General features: G+C 30.6%; 2 protein-coding genes across 8 annotated transcripts; one reads left to right on the plus strand and one right to left on the minus strand.

Annotated features, from left to right (window-relative positions):
• The first annotated feature begins 6,132 nt into the window (after positions 1-6,132).
• Positions 6,133-11,755, plus strand: LOC137826882 (KH domain-containing protein At4g18375). 7 transcript variants are annotated; one of them, XR_016514597.1, is made up of 10 exons: positions 6,151-6,882; positions 7,460-7,876; positions 7,966-8,223; positions 8,336-8,596; positions 8,687-8,754; positions 8,892-8,957; positions 9,579-9,686; positions 11,106-11,218; positions 11,303-11,385; positions 11,520-11,755. XR_016514597.1 is itself a non-coding variant. In XM_068633037.2 (7 exons), the coding sequence occupies exons 1-6, from the start codon at positions 6,310-6,312 to the stop codon at positions 8,935-8,937; spliced, it is 1,623 nt and encodes a 540-aa protein (XP_068489138.1). In that variant the 5' UTR covers positions 6,133-6,309; the 3' UTR covers positions 8,938-8,957; positions 9,122-9,461. The 7 variants fall into 7 exon arrangements, 2 of the variants coding, with proteins under 2 accessions (XP_068489138.1, XP_068489139.1); XR_016514595.1 differs by having other exon boundaries at positions 11,303-11,755; XR_016514596.1 differs by lacking the exon at positions 11,106-11,218.
• Positions 11,756-17,151: 5,396 nt separating this feature from the next.
• On the minus strand, positions 17,152-19,069 carry LOC137826804 (Pentatricopeptide repeat (PPR) superfamily protein). The gene is made up of 2 exons (XM_068632938.2): positions 17,430-19,069; positions 17,152-17,287 (listed from the first exon to the last, which is right to left on the minus strand). Exon 1 carries the CDS (start codon positions 19,004-19,006, stop codon positions 17,450-17,452), a length of 1,557 nt encoding a protein of 518 aa, XP_068489039.2. The 5' UTR covers positions 19,007-19,069; the 3' UTR covers positions 17,152-17,287; positions 17,430-17,449.
• Positions 19,070-19,215: the final 146 nt, after the last annotated feature.

Here is a 19,215-nt window from a genome sequence, read left to right on the forward strand (position 1 = left end):
TGGGATCCCCTCTTCTATTTATACTTTTTTGATGAACCTCAACTCTTGTAAACTTGCATGTGAGTCCAAATGAGGGCTCAACTATCCCCTAATCGCGGTTTATCATTTAAGTGTGATTTATTTAAAGTTAATTATATGCTTATGAATTATGTTCGGGTCAGTATAGTTTATTCGGTCTTCTCGACTATTCGGCCATATCGAACTTCTCAATCATCCGGTATTACACTTTCATATTTAAGTTTTTTATTTTATATATTTCTAATTTATTATAATAGATATTTTAAAATGTGAATTAGATTTGTCGAGGTAAAATATGCATGATATACTTTTCTATATCTTCGCATATCAATAATGATACTGATTTTGCATAATGTTAATTAAACGCAAATGTTTATCTAATATAAAAATATTAAACAAATACTTTTGAAGTCTTTAATGTTTTTAATAAAAATAATTATCTGTTAATTATTGTTAGAATTTTAATTCTAAAAAACTAAATATACTGTGGTTAATAAACCAATATGGAAAAGTAAAAAAAAAAAATCTATAATAAATTTAGATATTTTTAATTAAATTTTTATAAAAAACATTTATAATCATTAGTTTTGTATTTATCATGTGATTTGTTGGATGAGAATAAATAAAAGCAAAAACAAAAATAAAACAAAAATTCAAACAGTAGACTTTTAAAAACAATATCAACAAAATGAGGGTTAGAGTCAAAAGTAGTCAAGAATGAGGGTTAGAGTCAAAAGTAATCAAGTTGGTTGTAAGTTTTTTATTTCACGACCTTTAGACGCAACTTCAATTCTACTCGAGTTCCACAATCTCCTAACATTATAATTAAGTTTTTGTTTTGTTTGTTTTGTTTTTTTATCATAGTTTAACACGTTTTCATTTTTACTTCATTTTCAATCTCATATGAACAAGTTGTCTATTATCACTTTGAACCAAAATAATAAAAGCCACATGTCATTGAATGCTCCACAAATAAACCTCTTTGTTGGATGTCATTCATTACCTTCATGCACAACTCCAGCTCCAAGTTTGTTATACTATTTAATCTCAAACATGTTTCGTAGTCTTCCAAAATTGTGTTTAGGTTTTCCTTTTATTTTCTTTTTTACTTTAGTCGTGTTAACCACACAACTATGTTATCTAGTTTTAACACAAAATAATATGCGAAGACAATTAAACAAGATAACGAAACAAAATAACAAAACAAGTGAAAAATATACAAATTTTAAATAATAAGTAGAAATTTAATTAAGAATATCTTAAAAATTAATAAGTCAACTAAAAAATATTGTTTTAAAATGGGGAGAGTAATATTTATGTTACGTCACAGAAGTACAAGACATTTGTACTTGATTAGTTAACTCACCAATAATATTAAATTTATCAATAATTATAATTTTTTAAAGTCAATTAATAGATATAGTAATAGATTTTATTTTTTATATTAAATACTCAATTATTCAATACTTGTAGGAAAAATAAAACAATAATCCATAACACTTGTTATTGATAGGCTAAAATAAATTAGAATATTAAAAAACAACTAATGCAAATATATATATATAATAGACTTGTAAAAAAATCATACTTAAAAATCGGAAGAGTAAATCTAAAATTTATTATTGAATCTATTTATTAATCTTTTTCAATTCTTTATATAAATTACATTCCTTTTTAATTACAACATGGACCCTCAACCTAAATTGAGTAGGGAAGAGGTTTATCAAGTGAAAAACCCATAAATAAATTACAACATAAGTTGTGTCTAATCGGTTTAAGTTCTTTTTCTTTTCTTATTATTTTGTTTCAATTTAAATTACCTTACATGTTATTATTTAACAATTGTCTAAGTTAAAAAATGAATTTGTGTTTGTAGCTATTTTATTTCATGCAACTTCTGAAACAATTAAACAAATAAATGAACCAATTAAAACTATACATATTTTTAGGATTTGCAAAACAAAATAATACAAACCCTCTTGATTTAAGCATCTGATTGATCTCCGCCACAAACTCCACTTGCTTCACCAAGTGCACAAACAAGTAATCACCAAAGAACACAAAATCAAAGGTCTTATCGCCAAATGAAATCATCTCACATCAATCAAATTTCACAAGCGACTTTACCCCTTTAGTTTTTCACATAGTTTTCCACCGTCGAGGACCTTGTGAACATGCTAATCGCGATAAAAAGGGTGGTAAACATTAAATTCATAAATTTGACCATTGACCAAATTACGTGGTTGTCGTCAAAATAATATTAGGATTTATGATCAGAGTTGTGGTTGTGGAACTTCTCTTTCATCTTTTTGACAAAGGAATTCATATCCTGTGATATCATAATATACGAATGATGAAAGTGATAAAGGAAGGAAATAAGAAGTGATTCAAAGAGAGATATTTCATGATTTCTTATTATGTTATGTTTTGGAAGTGGAACAAACTTTAACTAGTATCAGAGAACACCATTGTTATCTAATATGATATAATCCTTATAATTTATATTTTTCTCGACCAATATCATAAGCAAAAATTTCCATATTTTTCAACTAAGATTCTAATTAAATTTATTGAGTCTCTTTATTAACAATTAATAAATATAACTCTTTAAAGCGATCCCATTGACATTACATATACGAAAAGAACCATCGGCGCAATTTTTTTAATATACATATATAATATATTGTTAACTAACTAACTAAATTAAATATAAAAAAGAAAAGTAACATGAATAATAAAAAGAGTAGACAACTTAGGTGCGTTAGTGTTAGTACAATTTTATACATAGGTGAGCTGCACATTAACTACACTAGCTGTAAATTATCAAAACCAACGCAATGAAAACTATCGAATCCCCCAATCCAAGTTTCCTTTCTCGTGGTTTCACTGCAACCATTATCCAAATATATTGGTTAGAGATTCTATATTGACTAAAATTAAGAAATAAAATTAGGTTTAAAGTTTATTTTTTTTATTTAATCATACAATCCTTATCCCTTAGTTGCAATATCTCACAGTAACAATAGGTCCCATACTGGAAGAGGATTAACACAAAATGAAACCAGGAAGTTGAGTCCATCAATGAATACCTTCTCTTAACAAATGGACCTCCACACTGCAAGAAAAAAATGTTTGTGGTGAGCACCAATAAAAGAACACTTATGATGAAAGAGAGAGGTTACCAATAGTATGTATATATTATTAATACTTATATATAAATATGAGATTTCCCATTATAACTATTGACTATTTTCTGTGCATATAATTTTTTATATATTTTATTTTTATATCAATGTTTTATTTTATTAAAAAAAATTATAAATTTATCTTCTATGTATTTTTTTTAAGTTTCTCTATACTATATGATTTTAATAATAACTATTCGAATAAACAAAACTTTAAAAAAAAATACTTATGATTGTTATATGGATATAAAGTGAAATTTAAAGAAAAAAAGAAAAAATTTCAAATAAAATAGTGTACATTTATTCCTACGATATACATGGTATTTTTATTTTTATTTTAGTCTGATTATACTTTAAAAGTAAAAAATAAACTATAAACACTAAAATTAACTTTTGAGTACATCTTAAAAATATAATACATTATAAATAATATATATATAAGATTACTTATAAGATATAAGATGTAAAAAATTAAATTAAATACTTATTTTGACAATCGTATAATCAAAATAATTTAATAAAGATATATTTTAGAATAAAAAACTATTGTGAAGATAAATAAAGATTGTAAGAAAATTGATAACATTAGTGTTGTATTATTTTGATGATAATTAACTAATGTAAAATTTTGTAACAACATTTTGATTTTGTGAAAAACTGATATATTAAAAAAAATATAATAAAATTAATAAGAAATAAAGAAAAAACAACTGGAGAGAGAAATAAAGATTAAGAATAAATTGATAGTATGTTTTTCATGTTTTATTAATAGTTATAATTTTATTGTGTTGTAATATGTGAGTTTTTTCATAGACAAAATCAGTCTTATGAAATCAATTAAAGAAAGTTTTTTATAATGTTATCATTTACATTTAAATTGATCAATTTCATATTTTATGATAAAGAAATATCACATAAATTTATTTGTAGATAAATTAATATTGTTAATAAATATAAAATTTACTTGAAATTAATATATCAATGTCCTTCTAGGTTTATCTTATTATTTATTAACTTGGTTTTCTTTACTATGGTTTTATCAAAAAATAGTATTAAAAAATATATAATCTTATTTAAAATAATTATTTAGATTTTTAAAATTATCCAATTAAAAGTAAATATAAATATTGAATTTTTATAATTTTTAAATATTTTTTTAATGTTTATTATTTTTCCAAATTTTAATATATTACATGACAAAATGAAAAGTATAAGTGATAAAACATCAACACTAGAACAACAAACACAAATTTGAAGACTAAATGTTAAGAATAGAAAGAAGATGAATACACGAAAAATAACTTAACAGAGAAAGAGAAACAACAAACAAATATTGTTTTAAAAATGAAATTGACATTTGACTCAAACAATAAAAAATGCAAGTGACAAAAATGTTATTAGTGCTTCGTATTATGTTTTTTTTTATTGGTGATAATAGTAAAAAATTATTTAATTTGATTAAAATTTATATTTAATAAAAAAAATCAAATTGAATAATTGGTAAACTTACCATATGCGGATACCACGTAAGTGCCTATATTCCCGCCAGTATACATAAGGGGTCCATTATAACCATTTTGTGCGTACACAAATTTTTTTTTTATCCTTATATCATTGTTTTATTTTATTATCTTATTTTGGTTATTTCGTCATTTTATAATTACTTAAATTGAAAACTAAAAAACTAGTTGATATTAAATTTGAAAAACTGTTATACATTCAAAAGTGCTTCTCATAACTATTTTATTTAGGAAAATAAATCTCTCCACTCTCCTGCATTAAGTGACCACAAATAAAATAAATTTTTAAAATTAAAAAACTGTTTTATTAACTTCTAAAATTTTCAAATAACCAAAATAAATTAATAAAACAAAATATTAAGCATGGATAAAATAAGAAAACAATTTATAGCAAGTAAGGATTCCCTTTACATATAGCATTAATAAAAACAGAATAAAATATTTTAATAATAATAAGTGAAGTAATTTTTTTAATAATAATAAATGAAGTAAATTTATAAATTAATAATATAATTATAAATAATAATAATAATAAATAATAATAATAATAATAATAATAATAATAAATATAATAAATTTAGAATAAATAATAATAATAATGAAAATAATAAAGTTAAATTTTTTATTAATGATAAAATTATAATTTAACATTTAATAAAATTATTTTATAATAACAAGGATAATTTAGTTATTTTATAAATATATTGTTTTATAATTTCTTAAAATCTATTATATCAATTAATTCATTCACATTTTTTTTATTTCATTTGAATTTTCATCTTTTACTTATTTAAACAACCTTATTTTTTTGTTTTTTTCCCATTATGTACCATCTTCTTCCTAGGCCAAGTACATTATATGCGGTTATATATTTAAACGTTTGACCTTCCGGAATGTTTTTAAAGTTTGTTTTCAGATTAAGTTAGTATTTACGTTGGGCATAACCAAGGACTTGTTTTGCTCTCATATGGTAAAAAAAATACATTTATATAATTTGTCATAATAAGATTTTCTTGTTACAAAAGGTAGATTTTCATATGTGATGGACACTGATGTCATAAAATGGAGACTTTTAATAGCTAGGAAAGTGAAAAAATAATTTAGAATTAATTTAAAATTCCTCCATGAATATTTAAGAACATCATTAACAATTTTATGATAGGATTTTGAAATAAAAAGGAATATGCGATTGATTTTTTTATTGAGAAAATTTAACTAAAATAAAAAATAATAACTATATTAAAAAATACATTGTTCCAAATTTGAAAGATAAAATATTAAAATATTTTTGAAATGAAGGATTAACCTAAAACTTATAAAGAAGGTAATGATAAATTAGATAATTTAGCTTAATATATTTTATTTCTTTTAGCCTTAATATGAGGCGAAAACAAACAATAAAAGTAGCTAATAAATAAATAAAGGAAGAAATTGAAGGCGGCGAAAAATCTATCACATAAAAATATAAAAGGAGTCTGAAACAAATCTCCAACCCTAGCGCGCATAACCACTCCTCTTCTTCTCTCTATCTCTCGCAACCGTACGTAACCGTAGGCGATAGCACAATACAGTGCCCACTCTCTGCGATGACCGGTCAACGTAGTACCTACGGCAAGCGCTCCCATTCCCACTCCGATTCCGACGCCGGCTCCAAGAACAAGCGCCGGAACCCCGCCGCAGATGACTCTTCTCTTATAACAGCCGAGGACACCGTCTTCCGCTACCTTTGCCCCGTTCGCAAGATCGGAAGCGTAATCGGCCGCGGCGGCGACATCGTCAAGCAGCTTCGCGCTGACACCAGGGCTAAGATCCGCATCGGTGATGCGCTCCCTGGCTGTGATGAGCGTGTCGTCACTATTCACAGTTCCTCCGAGGAGACCAACCGAATTGATGACACTGGCGATCTGGTCTCACCTGCTCAGGACGCGCTGTTTAGGGTTCACCAGCGTGTGATTGCAGAGGACGCACGTGACGACGAGGATGAGGAGAGGAACCACGTCACTGCGAAGCTTCTTGTGCCTTCCGATCAGATCGGTTGCGTGATCGGAAAAGGCGGCCAAATCGTGCAGAACATCCGGAGCGAAACCGGCGCGCAGATTCGGATCCTTAAGGATGACCGATTGCCTCCCTGTGCGTTGAACTCCGATGAACTTGTTCAGGTGAATTTGATAATTTCTTGGTTTATTTTTTATCTTACTAAAAATAATGTTGATTTTTTTTTTGTTTATATTGGAATTCGTTAATTTGAGAAATTTTACGTGTGTAACCGAGACTGTATATTGAAGGTTTAACTGAATACCATTGAAAAGGGTCTGCACGGAGGGTTGTATATTGCTGTCGCGGTTTTGATGCTATCCTTCACATTGTAGTCAAATGCAGCTACAACTGTGGCTGCTGATATTTTTTGGCCGAAATCTCGGTTACAGCTTGTTAAAACTTTGTCTGCAACCAATCAAGATTGATTTTGGCTACAATGTCATTTTATTTTTGCTTTCTGTTATTGCATTGATACCACATTTGCAACGTTAAGGATCACAATAAATGACTGTAATTGCAATTTAACCCTGGTTAGGCAATCTGTTGTATAGCTGGATCAGCTGATAACAGGAAAGTTTGGATACCAACTGTATGAGTAGTTTGCACAGTACATAGGGCTTCGCAAGAATACTATGTAGAGAAATTCATGAAGAAATGTTCTGGAATGATTTAAGCTAACTATTTGCTATGAAAGTGCAGATTTCGGGTGAGGGTGCGGTGGTCAAGAAGGCTTTGTTTCAAATTGCAGCTCAGATCCGTGATAATCCTTCACGGTCTCAGCATCTGCTTGCTTCTGCAGTTCCTGGTGGGTATGCAGCCGGTGGTCCTGGTGCAGGGGCTCCCATTGTTGGAGTTGCTCCTTTTGTGGGTGCTTATGGAGGATATAAAGGTGATGCTGGTGATTGGTCACGGTCTATGTATCCTGCCCAAAGGGATGAAGCTTCTATGAGAGAGTTTACTGTGCGCTTTGTTTGTCCCACTGGCAACATTGGTGGTGTGATAGGAAAGGGTGGTGCCATAATAAATCAAATCAGGCAGGATTCTGGGGCTACCATCAAAGTTGATAGTTCAGCAACAGAAGGAGATGACTGTTTGATTATCATTTCGACCAAAGAGGTGAGATATTAAATGTAATCAAGTGTGGTATGGAACTATGAATACATGATTTTTGCAGTTATGATGGTTTTTAAATTGTCTTGATGCAGTTCTTTGAGGATTCTTTCTCACCAACAATAGAAGCTGCTGTGCGATTGCTGCCCCGCTGCAGCGAGAAAGTTGAAAGAGATTCAGGGATTGTCTCTTTCACCACCCGTCTTCTTGTGCCGACCTCAAGAATTGGTTGCCTTATTGGTAAAGGAGGGACTATTGTAACTGAAATGAGGAGGCTTACAAAAGCCAACATACGCATCCTTTCTAAGGAAAATCTTCCTAAAATTGCATCTGACGATGATGAAATGGTGCAGGTAAGGGGCATTGTTAATTTGACTAGTAATTTTGTTTTCTGTGTTATCAGAAGTTGCAAGGCCCTATAATTTTGAATTGTGGTGTTTTTATTTTTATTTTTGTGTTGACTAGATTTCCGGAGACCTTGATGTTGCCAAGGATGCTCTTGTGCAAGCACTTACACGGCTGAGGGCAAATCTTTTTGATAAGGAGCGTGCTGTCTCAGGATTCCTTCCAGTGCTTCCATATCTTCCTGCTTCAGTTGATGGATCAGATGGCTTGAACTATGACAGAGATGGTAAACGTCATGGACGTGGTGGATATTCTGGTGGGTATGGAGGTTCAAGTGATTTGGCATCTGGTGATGGTTATGGAAGCTATGGAAATTCACAGGTTATTTTTTACATTTGCATATAAAAATTTAGTGTGAAACCTTCTCCAGTTCTACTGATATTTCTTAATTTGTTTGATTTCCATCTGAAGCTTGGTAGTGGTGGTGGTGCTTATGGAGCATATGGAAGTTATTCTTTGGGACGGACCAGTGCCTATGGGTAACTAATTAAGTTCTTTATGTTCCATGTATCATTATTATTTTATAGTCTTCCTTCCCTGGTCCATGTTGAGTGAAAGCTACCCTCGTTCAGTGTTCCAAAACTCATCAATGCTGATATTTAGCATCTATTGTCAGGTCTACTCAGAATGGTTCTTCACGGAGGAGAAACCATGCTTACTAAAACATGATGGGTCTCTGCAGGTAGATTACAGCTTTCATTATTTTTGTATTTTATCTGGCAACTTATAATATAGGTCATTCACATTAGTATGTAACAGATTGATATCTTAACCTGACCAGTGCACCATTTAGAATTCTGATGCTCTTGTTTTCCCTTTCTTGCCTTTCCCTTCCCATCCAAACAGCTGAGTTCTGTGAAGCCTGATGCCTACTGCCTAAACCGGAAGACCAGATGAACCAGGGTTTGACAAACTCATGGCCCACCTTGACACCTCTACCTAGAGGACCAAACATGTGAAGACTAGTGAAACTGGCCATGTCCATTTTACCTTATTTCACAAGCTTGATAACTAATGCTACCCAAAGAACCTATATAGAGCTGGCTTGCCTTTTCAGCTGCTTTTCAATTCCTGTTCAGTTATCTTTAGATTTGAAGCACCTTGTAGCTATAAACCGTTGACTCTTGTATACCTATATTGTTAATTTGTTATTATTATTATTGGGTTTTGTTTTCCTGATAGTTCACTATTGCTTGCACCATGAAATAGTTATTTGAATTAAATTTATGTTGATTCTTGGTTAAAGTTGACGTGGTGTTTATGCATCAAAATTTGGTAGAGCTTGTGTCTGTCTGTATTGCAGGTGTCAATATCTTCCTCTGACATAAGCAAGAGGGTGTGCTGCATTGTTTGACTATGATAATTCATATTTATGGAAGTAGTTCAGTACTTCAGATATGAGGAATTAGAGGTATGATATTTGTTTATATATGCAGTTGATTGTAGTATTGAAGCTTAGTGCTTTCTTGGCTAAGGTAATGTGCGTTTGGAGTTATGCAAAATCTTTCACGATTCAGAAATAGATTAATATCTTGTTTCTTGTCTTTTCTTCTCATGGCCAATATAGTAACATGGCTGGTCGTTGTTTTAATTTCTAGACCCAGTCGTAATTTCAGCTTAATTGTTATTCTTTTGCATGGATAAGTTATTGCCTCAACTTTCTTGGGTTTTTCCTACCAAACCCAATTTATTTAGCGCGTCTTATTTTCTGAGGGATGAGGTTCCAGTTGGTGTCAATTGAAAAATTATGTACCACAATGGGACGGATTTGAAATATTTTCCCTTTGGCATTGATTTTTTTATGGCAGTAAAGACAATTTGTTTTTCCTCGTAGGCATTTGCTATTGTCCACTCGTCACATAATAGATAATATACCTTCAACAAAGAAACAGTTTTTTGGATCTTTAAAGTAGGCTTTATGTGATTATGGTCTACGATTGCTGATATAATCATGGCTGTTGGGATTGTGAGATTCAAACTGTTGCATGGGAAATATGTTTTCAGTATTGAGAATTGAAATTTATCCTGAATCATGAGATCAGCTATTAATTATTAAAATTAGTGTAAATATAAATATCTAATCCATAATAAAATTTACTATTTCTGAAATAGTTCAATTTCCTTTTTCTACCATTGTACATTATTGAAAAAATAATATATTAATTGGTATAATTAAGATATCATTAGTTTTTAGATAGCATTATTATGGAGGCTCATTTTAAAAGTTGATATCAGATAAGGAGGAAAATATTACTACAGTATCTTTTAGTCATTTATCTTACCGTCCATGCTTGCCTTAAGTTTTACTTTACAAGCTAAGCATTAGATTTAACCTAAGAAAGCATTTTTATTATGAAGTAAAAATTAAATTAAACCCATTAAGATAGTTAGTTTGCAAAATGCTGGCATGATGATAATGTACAATTTTGGAACTCACTAATTGTTTACTTGAGATCGTTAATTTCTTGGTGGAAGCTTGGTTCATACTAGATGGATTATGGATAGTCTATGTATGTTGCGTATGGAACGATTGAGTACTTACTGAAGGATAATTGGTATTGAATTTGAAATTTTGAAGGTGAAAAAACAGTTTTGAAGGCCAAATTTATTTAGGCATTGAGCTAGTGCTCCAATTGGACTAGGGTAAATGCCAAAACGAAAAATAAATTAGGATTTTCTCTATTTTTTCATTTATTAGTGTGCTATACTCTAGATCGTATATGGGTTGATTAACGTTACCGAGTACGTGTCTGGAAATTTAGCTGTAATGAATACAGAAAGCGTGGAGGATCTGAATTTGTTTTAGATGTTTCCCTTGTATTTTGTTTAGGCAGTTGGATAAAAAAGGACTAATCAAATGGAAACATATGTAATTTTTATGATCCCCGTGATTTTGGAAATCAAGCAATATTAAATATGGTGGGAGATTGAAAATGAGTTGTGGTATGTATTGTTTTTCTTTCCAACCCTTATTCTCTGGACTTAGTTGAATCAGCGGAATCACACTTATGCTACTCATTTTTCCAGGTCATTTCAACTATTGAACAGGTAAGCCATGGCTTAAGGTTATATACGATGCATGGTTGTGCCAGCAGCAAATGTGCCTTTCTGTGAGTTCGGAATTCACAAGCCTAAAAATTATGAATTTTCTAATTCCCATGATTTTTAGATTTGAAAAAATTAATATAGAGAAAATCTGATCCTTCTTTGTGATGCTGTTCCCATCGCTTTTCCTCTTTTTCAGGGTAGCTTGGTATGTTTCATTGTTAATATACGATTTGGTAAGTCAGTGTATGAAAAAAAGTTGATTGTAAAGGATAAGTTTATCTTTTTTGGACATTTATCTTTTTTATTAGGTCTGAAGGTGTATCTAAACGAGGGCTTTACATGAGCTAGTGTTAACCAATGTTCTGCCAAGTAACACGTTTTAGAATTATCTATCATTTTTTTCTTTATTTCATTATTCCCTTATTTATTTTACTCCAATGTTGTGTTGAATTATTTTGCTTTTTATTAATAAAAAAGTTGAGATTTCGAAAAATATTTACAACCATGAATATTTCTTTTTCCTCTTTATGATTTAAATATAAGATATTTATTATTGTTATTGGGATTGCAAATAAGCTAGTTTCTATGGGTATTTTTTGAATCTTTCTTAATTTAAATGGAGAATTCTAGTATAATTTCAATGGAAAATTCTAGTATTGATTGAATACATATATATATATATATATATATGTAATATCTTATTTTTAAAATTGAAGATAAAGACATAAATAAGTATGTACATATTTATATTTTGTTTTTGTCTTTATTTCTGTTTTTGTTATCATATTTTTAACTATTAAGATATTTTTAGTTTATTAATATAAAATATTTTATCTTGTCATGTCTTTCTTTTACTTTTAATTTTGTGTCCTCTTGTTTCGGCTAATACACGAAGTATTAGTAAGAGATGAGGCATGTTAGGGGAATATTTCTTCTGAATTTTGTAGGTTTTAAGCGAATATACCTATTGACAACATAATTATATTATTGGTAGCAATTATGAGAAATTAATAATTGATCTGTCTAATAAAAATCTGCTGATATTGGTACCGACATGAATATTAGGTGCATATATTGTACACAGCATTTATTATATTCTATAACAAAAGCTTAAATTCTTAAATAGTTTTTTATTAAGGAATTTTAGTTTAAGGTTTTTTAAATAATTAGGATCTATATCACTTTTAACTATTTTATTCTATTAACTTGTATATTTTACTTTTTAATAAATGTTTTATTATATATGTTTCATTTGTTTGTTAAATAAATTGTTATATATGTATACTATTTTTTATTTTGATGATCACATTTTCTATATTGTCTAGTTATATATATATTTTTTCTGTTTTATATGAACATGTAATCAATTGTGTTAATATATTATCGTGAGTTTAATTAAAATTGGATTTCATTTGGTTAGTAGATAATTATTATTTCATTTAATAATTGATTATGTTCTCAAAACTTTATTTTTGTAATAATTTTTAATTAATTAGTCAGAAGAATAATTATTTATTTTATAAGTTTAGCAAATAATTTTTTATCTTAAACAATAATCAATTATATTATAAATTAAAGAATATTATATATATATTCACTGTTTTCTAATGCGTTACACATTGTTATAATATGTGGCTAAGAACGTAATTTACTTATAGATTTTTCTATTATGGGCGTAAGTGAGTTATAGATGTATATGCATTTTTTTTTAATTCAATTTAAGCACTTTTCTTTTCAATTCATCATCCTTTTTTTTTTTATTTCTTAAACAGGTCTTATGGAAATTCGCACATTTTATTAATAATTTACTTATTAACTTATAATTATTTTTATTTATAAAATGAATTAATTTTTTATTTTATTTTTAATAATACCTACAATAAAAGTTTAACAAATCAGAGTATATAAATTTGACGTAAGAGGAAACTTGAAACATAAAATACTAAAGAGAAGAGAAAAAATAAAATAAATTTTACTAGTATAAAAATAAAAAAATATCACTGATAATATTAAAAATTTATTATACAACATTAAGAAAAGTTATTATATAACATTAACAAGTTTCTTTTTAATTTATTTGATATAATAAACATACATATTAGTGATATAACTATTTCTTCACATCAAGATATACATGTGTATATCTAAGATAAATATATCTTGGACATATTTGTTACGATTCTTACAAAGAAGCGTCCCAAATTTTACAACAATTTTAAGTTGTTGTCAAGACCCTTCTTTTCTCATAATATTTTATAGATACTTACTCATGGATGAAGTATCTAATTTATATGTTTGTTATATTTTAAATAAAATTATAATTTTTTAATATCTATATCTATTGAAATTTCTCTTAATAACCATTTTTTGATATAATTTTTTTATGATATCTTAATATATATTCAATAGAGTATGAATTACTTAATAAAATTATTTTTAAATTAATATGTCGTTTTTACAGGGAAACTAACTTCTCCACTCTTCAACTTTTTTCTTCATTTCTTATTTTAAGCAACAAGAAGAAGAAAGAGAGAGTATACTCTCACTCATTTTCACACCAAATTTCACATATTAAATAAAATAACATCCACTTTCAAATACTTTCTTCACTCCATTTCAAACAACTACATTATTTGATAAAATCATTATTCGTATCTACTATCAAGTCAATCCTCAATGTGAACATCATTACACTTTTAGATCTTAAAACTTTCAATGGAAAAAGAAGGACTTAACCTACATGTTGTTTAATCAATTCATTATTGTTCTTTTACATATTGATTTTTACTTTTTAATTTCGATTTATCTAACATCACTAGTTTTAATAAAGGATATAATTATTAATTTAAATTTAAAAATAACTTTTTTTATGGATAGTGTTGGTAGGAAAAGATAGAAGTATAATTGTAGAAGAGGAGGGATAGTGAGCATTATGTAGTAAGTTTGGGCAATGCAACATATTTATGCTGTGGTAGCCAAATGCAGTAAATTCTTCCACCCAACTCAGGGGTAGGGACCTAGTCAGAGGGTGTTCCTTCAACTTGGTCAAAAGCTGCTACTTCCCTTAAATGAGCTTTAATAAGAGATCTGAGAAACTAGCTACTCAGACATTATTGTTGATGGGGATGCATCTAATGAAGTGTGTGTGTTTATTGGCTTTTTCACCCATGCAAGGTCACATCCACCACTAAGACCACCCTAAGGTTACCCTCCTTTTTCAAAATTTCCCTTAGCCAAAGAACACTTTAAGGGCTGTCCCCAATGCAGCAATGCATTAACTCTTTCTCTGACCAACACTATTCACCCAATTTCTCTATATAATAACTAATCACAACCTTTCTGTTCTCTTCAAAGAAACTCCATTCGTCCATTTTCTGCCAACCAACCCCCTCAAGGCCAATTGCCTTCTTCTTTTCCACCTTTTCCTTTTATTTTAGTTCAGAATGTTGTCTTCCCCATTCGGGAAAAAAAGTGTTGGCCACATTTTCATTGGTCACAGCATATTTTATGAGTCTTTTCATCTAAATTGTCTTGCATGTGGGAATGAGGTCTTGTAGTGCAGCCAAGGATGACTTGCCGTTAAGCTTGTTTTGACATTACCTATGAAATCTTCTTCTTCACATGCTAACCGGCAAGTCAACTATGGCTACGCAAAGTCCTCCTTCTCTCATGTTAGATATTTGATGAATATTATATATTCAATATATAGTCAACTCTATCCACAGATGCAAATATACTTCATACTACCATTATTCAAATTTTTCAAGACACATTTGCTTAATTTGCTGTCATTTCTAGATTTATTTCTATCTCATGCATAACTCTTTCTCATTCATTCACTATTACAAAATCTAAAAAAAATGACTAATAAAGACGGTTTTTATTTTTTATAAAATCATTGTTAAAATAGAGGTAGTGATAAACTTGTAATTAGTTTTTATTTTTAACAACAGTTTACCTTGTAAATCATCACAATATGTCAATTTGATCTTGAAATAACGATGATTGTTCTTTGACTATTGTTATATGTATTGTTGAAGGGTATATAACGACTGTTGTTCTGAAATCGTCGTTATTTGTATATTTTTTAACTCTCTACGCCTCCACCTTTATCGTTTTCATCTTCACTTGTGCACCCACTTCCTTTACCATGCATCTGTTAATTTATTCATTCTCTGCACCATGCATACTACTTGATACTTAGTTTGGTGGACTAACGTGTAGTTGAGAGAATAATCACATGATTTGGAGAAGTCTTTGCTGAATCTGCTAAATTTATTTCATTTGAGGTTCATCTGCATTTTTCTTTGTTTTCATTATGTAGTTTGTAACAAGGTTCCAAGTTGTGGTTATTATTGCTGTCTAATTTCCTTATAAAGCTTTTAAGCATGTATCTGTTTTTATCACTTTTATGTGATTAATTAGTTGTTACTTATTTGATATTTCTGTATCTTGTCATGCCTCAAATCAATGCATTGTTTTGTTTGTTTTCATATATAGTTTAGGAATCATAAATTATTTTATAAAAGTATATAAAAAAATCACATATAGTTTATATATTTACGTGACTCAAAAAATAATTGTAATAAGATTTTGTTTCTAATGCATTGTAAATGTAAATAATTTTAATCAATAATAGATCACTTTAAAAAAATTAAACAAAGAAGTTGATACAAAGTTAAAGATAATAAAACTTAAATAAATAGTTTTAAAAAATGAAATATTTGGGGGACATATATGCCCCCTTCCCCATATCCTACAAGTGTGGTTCCATTCTTGATTAAGCATCAGTTGTCTCATAAATATTTACAAACATAATTATTATCTAGAAAGGCTAAATAGAAGATGATAACTAAAAAAATTATACATTACTTCATCCTTATGAACTTCAAAGTCAAAGAAAGAGAAAAAGTTATCAAAATAGTGAACATAGAATGGAAAGAAACAGAGCAGAGGTATATTTGTTTTGCAATTTGATTTTATCCTTTAAAATTTCAGAAGAAAGTTTCCAATAGTGGGAATCTTTGTGGAGTTGGAAAGGACCATCTAAAAATTCAATATAGAAAGCAAGTACAGCAGTTACTCCACTTTGGTTATCAAACAAAGAAGAACTAACTTTAGCAACTTTTCCAAAATGAAACGAAAATATGTGCCTTTTTTATCAGCAAAGACAAGTTATATTAGTTTGTAATGTGTAAAGGGTACCAGAACCCTTATACATCAAGCAGTTGCAAGAAAAGTTCTAACCAATGGATTTGTTTATCTTGATCAGGTACATTTTCTGCAAGTGGGCCTCTCAAAATAGGCTTAGCAACTATTAAAGGCTCTTTCTTCCTCCACCTTCTTATATTCTTCTCTCACCTCCAAAAATACCCCTATGTAATATTTTGAATTACGTAATCCGAATTTTTTTTTCAAATGCGTGTCCGGATTATATAATCGAAGCTACTCAATGGGGATGACACAAGAATGATAAAAAAGTATTTTCCCGTTTTGTGTGGTGAGCAGAAGAACCTATGAAGGTGAAGAAAGAAACACTCCTATTAAATTTTTGTTTTTTTAAAAGGAACTATTTAGCACTGTTAGTGCATGGATGGATTTGAAGAGCAAATGCCTATAAAATGCATGTTGTTCTCCAAGTCCAGGCTCATCAAATATTCACCACTCTGGTCCCTTCTCATATGCGTTTTTCCAACTCCACTTCTTAATGAACTATACAAGCCCCAAGCAAAGTCATCCAAATTCCAATAACTGCATTGGGTACAATCCTCATCCAGGCTACGAATTCAAATGTTGAGATGTACACAACTTTGTAATGGGATTGATTCGTGCTCAATACGACTTGAAACATTGCAGGCACAAACATCTGAACAGCCTCAAAGATCAAATGTATCTCCGCCCAATCATGTTCAGTCCGTAGAAACAAATTGATCTTTGTATGAATTGGCCAAAACTAGTTTCATCCTGCAATTTTGAAGTTTCACTTTATGGTTATCAGTGTCATAGTGTGGAGTTGAATGTAGATCATTTTTAGATCCACCTATTAATTGGTGTCGTATCAAAGTGAATAAATGATATTTCAATAATTGATCAACATCCATTTTACCCCATAATACTTGATGATCGTCAACTGTGTGCCTCAACAAAGCTAGAGCCGCGGTTTTTTGTCACACCGTTGTCGTCCATCAGTTTCCTTATCTTCTCAGCCCCATTCCATTCACCTTGTGAAGCATATACATTTGACAACAACACATAGTCCCCGCTTTGATTCCCTCTCATTCTGAGCAGCTGTTCATTTATTTGTTTTGCCATGTCCACATCTCCATGAACTTTGCAAGCTCCAAGCAAACTCCTCCAAACAATTGCATTTGGCTCTAACTTCATGGACGCTATGAAATCAAACGCTTCCTTCAAAAGTCCAGCACGTCCCAGCATGTCCACCACGCACCCACAATGTCTAATGTTTGGCTCAATCTTGTACTTAGTTCTCATAAGATGAAAATAACGATTACCCTCATCAACATTCCCAACATGACTACAAGCTGCCAAAACACCAACAAAAGTGACCTCATCTGGACAAACCTTGGTACTCTGCATTTCCCTAAACAGACCAAGTGATTCCTCAGCATGGCCATGAAAGGCCAACCCACTAATGACCGTGTTCCACGAGACCACATCTTTATCTCTTATCAACCAAAACACATGAATTGCTTTCCTAATATTTCCACACTTGGCATACATATCAACAAGAGCATTTCCCAACAATGTGCTAAACTTTCCCTCACTTATTTCCATGATCTTGCCGTGCACCTTCTCACCATTCTCTAAATCCCCCAAATCAGCACAAGCACACACCAAGCTCAACATTGTTACCTCATCGGGACACTCCCCAACTCTACACATCTCATCAGACAACTCCAACGCCTCCCTGTTCAAGCCACGAAGCACATAACCACCGATCATCGCATTCCAACTAACAACATCCCTCATAGGAGACTCATCAAAAAGTTTTCTAGCACACTTCATCTCCCCATGCTTTGTGTACGCTGTGATCATCACATTCCATGACACCAAATCTCTATTTGGCATTTCACCAAACAGTTTCCGTGCAACACTCAAATCCCCTCTTTGGGCATACCCAGCAATGAGTGCTGACCAAGCAACCACATCCCTCTTATCCGAATCATCGAAAATCTCAGTTGCAATCTTCAAGTCTCCACATTTAGCATGGAAAACCAAAAGGGTGTTCCTCACAACCACATTTGAACCAAACCCAAGCCTCAAAACCCTACCATGAACAGCAGAACCAGTGTTGACCCAGACGAGCTTGGTGCAAGCCTTGAGAACAAATGGGAAGGTGAAGTTATCAGGCTTAACGAAACGCCGGTCCATCTGGGCATACAGTGCTACCGCGTGCAAGGGATCACGGCTCTGAGAAGAGCCTCTGATGATGGTGTTCCACATGAAGGTGTCTGGTTGGGGAATTTGAGCGAACATTTGGAGTGCGTATTGTGTCACGGCGGCACTAGCGGCGGGGCCAACCATCGACATGGCTGCGGCGAGAACGAGTTTTCGGAGGAGACCAGCGTTGGAAGTGAAACCATTAACGATCATTAAGGCGCGAATTTGTTTGAGGGTTCCAACGTCGGTAACAGTCGTGGTGCCTCTACTTTTTCTTATCATGCTCAAACTAATGAATGTCTCTTCACAACAACTCAATACTAATAATCTTAACTCACCAATTTAATTTTGTCCTTAATTAATTGTTGTAATGAATATGAACATGAAGACTATGCTTTTGTGAAACCCAAAAAGATCACTTATGTTTGAGTTTAAATTTTACTTTTAAGATAAAGTCACTTTAATTTTAAAAAAGTTATCAAATAAGATGT

This window comes from Phaseolus vulgaris, chromosome 8 (genome assembly GCF_051622355.1).
Source record: "Phaseolus vulgaris cultivar YP4 chromosome 8, ASM5162235v1, whole genome shotgun sequence".
Classification (NCBI taxonomy): Eukaryota; Viridiplantae; Streptophyta; class Magnoliopsida; order Fabales; family Fabaceae; genus Phaseolus; species Phaseolus vulgaris.